The sequence below is a fragment of the Sinocyclocheilus anshuiensis genome, unplaced genomic scaffold, assembly GCF_001515605.1.
Source record: "Sinocyclocheilus anshuiensis isolate Anshui unplaced genomic scaffold, SAMN03320099.WGS_v1.1 scaffold3295, whole genome shotgun sequence".
Classification (NCBI taxonomy): Eukaryota; Metazoa; Chordata; class Actinopteri; order Cypriniformes; family Cyprinidae; genus Sinocyclocheilus; species Sinocyclocheilus anshuiensis.
In genome coordinates, this window is record NW_015546191.1 from 58,464 (window position 1) to 65,951 (window position 7,488).

The 7,488-nt window shown below is 36.7% G+C and overlaps 1 protein-coding gene across 1 annotated transcript in view; it reads left to right on the plus strand.

The window, feature by feature from the left end:
- mre11a (MRE11 homolog A, double strand break repair nuclease) overlaps window positions 1-7,488 on the plus strand; it is a 99,907-nt gene that overhangs the window by 37,263 nt on the left and 55,156 nt on the right. Inside the window, exons 11-12 of the mRNA XM_016503441.1 lie at window positions 532-591; window positions 702-876. Of these exons, the coding sequence (XP_016358927.1) occupies window positions 532-591; window positions 702-876 (235 nt within the window). The remainder of the gene's footprint in view (window positions 1-531; window positions 592-701; window positions 877-7,488) is intronic.

Here is a 7,488-nt window from a genome sequence, read left to right on the forward strand (position 1 = left end):
ATGTACATTTGGGATGGCATGAGTACATGAGAGAATTTTTTCATTTTTGATTAAAACAATTAAAAAGTCTGTTCACATCCTGCATAGAAGACAATTCAGGCAATAGTGGGTCAGCATAAGAGGCAGCAAATCTTTCACATGACTGAGTGAAGAAATAACAATTCAAACGAGATCACTCGTTTCTGCGTCTTCCATGCCTGTGTTTTTGATCGAGTGTTTCTAGATTCATTCAGGAAACACGTAATTGTGCCCCCGAGCGTATAACAGTGAAAACATGGAAACCCGGAAAATTCTGTGTTTGGTGGGGAAAGAGTTCAAACTTTAACATTGGAAAAAAACGTAAAGCTCTGAAAGAAAATAATATATTTAATACATTAAAATGTATTATAGGACTTCTTTTAAGGTTGGTTATATAAGGCTGATTTTGGAACAGAGTAGCTTTGGAAGCTACTCTTGTTTGTACATCTCAATCAATAAATCATGGCTCAGACAATATTACAGGGTCTCACTTTTACTTGCATGTGTCTTTAGATTCGACAGTTCCGAGACTCAAAGAGAAACACAGCAGAAGAGGATGAGGAAGTGCAAGAGGTCTCTTTATTTCTTTTGCTCGCTATACAGTACACATTAACTTCTTTTCACATTCATAATTTACTGACATTCCTATGTAAATTAACCTAGCAACATTTATTCTGTTTCAGGCTATAATTCGTGCAAAAGCTCATAGGGACCGCAGTGATTCTGTTAGAGATGATGACCTCAACCTATCAGATGAGCCAGCTGACATTGCTGTGGAGTCAGATGAAGAGTCCACTTCTGCTCCTACAATCCGTGGAAGGGGGCGTGGCTCCAGAGGTACAAGCAGAAGAGGAAGAGGTATTTACATAAACATTCACAAAGATATATTAAGTTTCTTTGATAGCTACTAACAGGTGGTGGAATCTTACAACATGAGTTGTGAAGACATCCTTTTGAGGGGAAGGTGGATGTATAAATTACCAAAATTATGTGGACTCATCTTTAATTAAAAATTTTGGTATTCCAATTATTTTCAAACCTTAATTTTGTACCTAAGGCTGGGTGAAATACTGGTACAAATCTCAAGTATTATTTCTATCACAGTTGCGCCGGTGTCTCTGAACCACTTTATTGGTTCGGGTGGAATATTATTTACGTTGTCATTTGCAGTGCGGTCGGAGATTCAATAGGCATGGGCGGACTGTAGGTCCAATAGCCAAGACTATTTAGACTCTGTTCAATATCTCTGATAGGCTGCTGCTTTCAAACATTCCCGTGCTTATTTGTGTTTACAATGTAGTCTGAAGACAGTAAAAAAGATACAATTTACAGCACGTTCTATTCATGTTATTTGCACACATTTCTGTTGAGCTTAGGAATGCAGTGGTCATTCAGAGTCGTTCAGATTAGTCATCGCTAAAAAACACTGGAGTTTTGTTTGGTGTGTACTCACTGACTGAATTCTCTCATCATAAACGAGAAAGTGCAGATGTACGTACCATATGGTAAGGGATTAATTTATCATACGGTGTTGACAGCTTCAGTGATTATAATGGGAGTTTTTTAAGTGCTGAAACTCGCACTAGACTGAATTCAGTGATAATGTTCTGTGACAATTTAAATGTTCTTTTTATATCTTTCTCTAAGCATAAACTGTTTATTAGCTGTTTAAATAACCTTGGAAATGAAAGAGTTACGATTAATAACAAGGTGATTATTATATTGTGATCATGTTAAATACAAATGTAGCCACATAAAAAATATTTTATGACATGACACCCATGTCTTGCCTAAAAAGATGGGTTTATAGATTACACAGCTAATAGATTACACTAACATTAGCCTACTTTTAGCCTTAACTTGGAGTTGGTTCGCCCTCTATGGTGTGTATGATGTGGTTTATGCACATTCAAAATAGTCAGTATGGGCAGATTGTTAACATGATGCAGGAAAAACGTTTGTATTGTTTACACAACGGATGCATGTTCTCATCGTTTTTCTCTTAATTACCATGTTGCATGTGTCTATTTTTCTTCAGTGCATCAACTCAGAATGCCTAATGTTGGTTTGATTGTTTGTGTTACATAAAAAATAATAACAATTGTTGCCTACCGGATGTAGATTTAATGTGGATGTGGTTCAGGTCATAGTCTTTATGTCAATCGGGTACGGAATTAAATTAGTGCTGCTGTTGGAGAAGGGGTCAGGTGTTATTTTATGTACTGCAGGTGCGGGCGGGTGCGGGTTTACCAAACAGGACCCATGCAGGACTCTGCACTATAGGGTGATTCACAACAAATGAATTAGGGTTGCAACAATTCAATAAATTAAATAATTAATCATGAAAATAACCAACAGTGAATTTGCAGATACGTTTAAAGCAAACCAAATTAATTAGCTTACTCTTCTGTACGAAGCAAGTACATTAGGCCTTTTGGGATCCGTATAAAATCCCACTTAGGGAACATGAACTTTAATTTGGATATCCCAATGCAAATGTATCTATGTCCTATACCTCCCTGGAACCTAAAGCTAAATATCTTAATGAACTTGACTCAACATAAGAAGAGGTGACCCCTCCAAATCTATCAAACCATCAAACATTAATTAATTAATTTTTAATTCAGATTTCAGTAAGCCTATTAAACTTCAGCTTGAAAGTTCAGAAAGAATCTGGGCGTATTGCATTTTCCTGGGGTGTGTGTTTAATATATATATATATATTGTTTTTATTATGTTTTTTAGCAGACACAAAAAAACAAACAATAACAAACAAACAGACCCTTCATGTAACAACAATCTGAGCAATATGTAAAATGCAGCACGAAAATAAGACAAAAAAGGAGAATGACGATATACAAGACCAGCATGTCCTACAAAGAGTAATTCGTTATAAAAATGATTGCTATAAATCTAATATAATTGAATACGTCATTAGTCCTTGTGGCTCGTCAGAAAAGAAAAAAACTGGATCTCACATTCTGTCAAATTTTGCAGAGTTTCCAGTAACACATTCTCACTCCCAACTCATTGGTCAACGCTTGGTTAGTACCCTTTGGCGTCACATTTTTGACGCACACGGTACCCCTTTAGCATAATTTTTGCTTTAAATAAGAAACTCTTGGCATCAGTATGCCGACGTGAAAGGCACTGGGAATTTTATCGTCATGATTAAATTATATATTGGGTAATAATATTGCCATTATTGCATATATGTTGGGGTGTGATTTTTCAGGGTAAACAGTCACAAGTTTTATTTACATTACACTATGTACACATTTATGAGCACATAACCCAACCCCGGCCCCTAAACCTACAATTTGTCAATAAAACACAAGATATAACAGGCAGATACAACTACAGTCATAATTTATTTTTAAAATTAGTGCTGCGCCCTAATAGTCGACTAATCATTAGTCGACCAGAAGAGGCTTGGTTGACCAAAATGTTATTAGTCGCTGAAAAAAAAAATCCACAGACGAAGTCACGCAGTCTGTGACTAACAGTAACGGTTAGTCTATGGTAATACAGTACATCAGGCAGGACATCCAAACGCTCGCCTATCATTCATCGACCTCAAATATGGCTTATCATCTGAAATATGTAAGTATTAGCAACTTTACATGGCCGCTCAATCTAATGTTAACCTAGAGAAATGTGTGCTCTTGTGTCTGTGCGGAGTGTGGAGTTGAACAGTAGCGCTTACCTCAGGACAGATGGAGGCGCCAGTGCGCTCACTTGCTCCTAAAATACTGGTCATTTTTGGTCATACAGAAAAGAGTAATAAATCTTTCAAATCTGTGAAGACTCTACGTTTATTTGTGTGCACTCACAATAAAAACAAATTGCGCTTTTATGAAATAATGAAAGCAAACAGGATGCGCTTTCTGCCGTCTCGGTCTGTGAACTTGGGCGCGAAACTCCATGTATATCTTTACGTTACAGACATAAAAAATATATCTATACAGAGTGAAATGTCTACTTTCAAATGAACCAATTCAAATGGAAGACAAATATTCTCAGATTATGTAATCAGTATGAAACATGCATACAGGCGCATCACTTCTGCAGAGATGACGAGTCTGTGTCGCCGACTTAATCTCTTAAACCGAGAACAAAGAAAGCACTAGTTTATCAAAATATTAAAATGTTAATGCAGTCTCCTTACTGTTTTTTACTGACACATTCATAATCATTACTTCTGCCGGTGCACGGTGGCAAGCTTTATGCGTGTGCTTGAGCGCCTATTAGGCCATGTAGACAATTAAAGGCTCATAATAATGATTTAAATGTTTTATTAATAAACGTGCAATTAGTCGACTAACGCTTAAAATTAATGACTACTAGTCGACCAGAAACTACTAGTCAACCAGAAAAATCCTTAGTCGAGGACAGCCCTACAAAAAAATATTAATATTCCAAGTCTTCCAAGGCGAAACAATTGATTTGTGAGAGGAATAGACGCAATCGCTGTCTCTGTCCGCCGTAAAGTAGGGATGGGCGTAACAATCTTAAATATCGATACTGACGCGAGTATCGAAAGTATCGATACTCAAACTAAAAATATCGATACTAAGGTGTGTTTTATTTACCAGTGATTTTGTTTATTTAAAATAATAATAATAATGCGTACAAATGCATTGAATTGGACGAATAACCTTTGTTCGCAAGTAATTGTGTAGGATAGAACTATTTTCCTGTTCATCTGAACACACGCAAATGTTGCAAGACAGAACCAATCCATCACAGAGAACGTTCACTCACTTCTGACACAAAAATATAACCTAATAAATTACAATTAAGGCTTATTGAATGTTAAAATGTGTTGTAAACAAAGTTAATCGGTTATCATTACCCATTTTACTCTTAGTAATTTAATAAATGTCATCATTTAAAAGTTTAGTTCAGAAGTATCGTATCGGTATCGATATCGACGATACTGCCTTGTAAAATATCGGTATCGTATCGAAAACAAAATAAGTGGTATCGCCCATCCCTACCGTAAAGCTCATCCTGTGTGCTGCAGTCTAATCAAATTCAAAAAATGCCGCCAGAAGAAGCCTTACGTCAGCCTTGGTTGTGCAATGTCATTGGCTCTTGTGTGTCTCGTGACCGATTGCATCATGCTACGGGATGGGAGTATCTTTTTGAATGAGATGTGAGCGCGTTAACGGAGTGGGATCATTTTCAGCGATTAAAACCTTATGTTTTACTACTCTCTTCTTCGCATAAAGATATCGTATGACTTCAGAAGACTTGGAATGCAACACGACTTGTTTGTAATGTTTTTGTACTGTTTCTTTATGGTCAGTTTTTGCAATAAATACCTGTGACTGTACTTTTATTTGCCTGCTACATGTTTTATATTGTTCAGAAGTGGGTAGGTTTAGGGTAGGGGTGGGGTTAGTTGCTCCAATGAAAGTATAAATTTATTTTAAATTATTTCTAGTTTTTACAAATGCATGCAACCCATTAAATTAAGACAAACAACTGAAAATAATGGAGGACCCTGCATGTTGAAAAGTGATGCTAAAGGGTACCTTGAGCATCAAAATGTGACGCCAAGGGGTCCTGACCAAGCATCAATATGTGACGAGTTGGGAGTGAGAACGTGTTGTTCCCAGAGGTGGTGTATCTAACTCTTTCCAGATGTAAGGTAGAAGTGAGTCCAGTTAGCTAGTCAGATTTTGCAGAGTTCCCAGCGTTAATTTATCTAACTCTTTCCAGATGTAATGTAGAAGTGATTCCAGTTAGCCAGTCAGAAAAGAGAGGCCTAACATTTTTGTTCCACAAAAACAGAATAACTTTTTTAGATAATCTTTCCATATTGAACAGGTAAACGTACCTTCGGACTGAGAGACTCCAGCAAATTTGACCAACAAAACATTTCTATCCTTGGGTCAGGGAATAAAACACTGTTATAGACCTTGGCAAAGAACTGCAATATTTCTACCACAATATTTCTTCTCTTGTACACAGAACCAGAATTGATTGTTATGATGTATATTTTCTTAGTTTAATTGTCCTTACTTTAATGTCAATAGGTTATTTTTTCAATTTCATATTTAGTAATTGTTTTTGTATATTTTTACAGTTTCATAGTTGAATCATAAACTTCAGAAATGACTTGATGTTTCAAGTCACTGTTTAACTTACTGGATAGTTAAATGCCAGAGAAGTCTAATAAGGCCAGTATAGCCATCTTGAACATTTTTGGGAAATATTCTAATGATTATGATGAATGAATAAAATTAAGAAGAGGATCTGTGACTTCTGGAAGCAATTTTGTTCAGTAGCTTAGTATAGGGTCTAACATACATGTTGATTTTGAAGATTTAACAGATTTAGACAATTCTTCCTCTCATATAGCAAAGAGTGGATGGATTTGTCAGGGGGTCTATAACCCCTTAATTCTAGGTTGCAACACAGTCAGATTGTGCAGAGGACTCATCTTGTTCCCGTGGTTTTGTCCCGATGACCATCTAGGTGACGAGGTCTTCAGTCCTCTCTGGGGTTCATCTAGTTGTCCTGGTGTCCGCTGACTGTAGGGGTTGTCTCTAGGTGCTGATCTACCATCTGGTCTGGATACGTACTGGATCCGGGTGGCTGCAGTAACCATCTGATCTGGATACAGTCTAGATCTGGTGGCTACGGTGACCTCGGAACAAGAAAGAAACAGACTAATATTAGCATAGATGCCATTCTTCTAACGATGTAGCAAGTACATCAGGTGTTATGGGAAGTGTTCCCGGTTCTGGTTGACCTAATTAATGCAGCCTAACAATCCTTTAATGGATTTGAATTATAGAGATGTGTTAGTGTGTTACAGGTGCATCTCAATAAATTAGAATGTCGTGGAAAAGTTCATTTATTTCAGTAATAAAATAAAACGCAAATGATAAAATCCATCAATTATAGTGATGAAAAAATGACTCGCCATCTCCTAATTGGATGTGCCTTTAGAGAGAAATGCACGGATTACATAATGAAAGAGTTTACAAACATAGGCTATAGGCTAGCCTATGATCAATTCACTGTCTGCCACTGGCCTTTACTTAAAAAAAACAAAAAACTTACATTTAACAAACAAGAAATACTCCAAATGTTTTTCTAAATTTACTTTATAAAAAAACAAAATGAAATATAATCACTTTTCCATTACATACAAAACTGAACTATTTTAATAGCTGAAACAGTAGTATAAGCTTTATTGAGATGCACCTATATGTACTGTATAAGCCAGGTTAAAGAGATGGGTTTTTAATCAAGATTTAAACTGACAGAGTGTGTCTGCCTCCCGAACCGTGTTAGGTAGATTGTTCCAGAGTTAATTACTTTATAGGTAATTAGCAAGATTTTAAAATCTATACGATGACAGAACCAGGCTAATATGGTTATACTCAGGGGCGGACTTACCCATTAGGCAAAGGTAGGCGACCGCCTTGGGCCCCCAAAAGCCAAGGGCCCCCT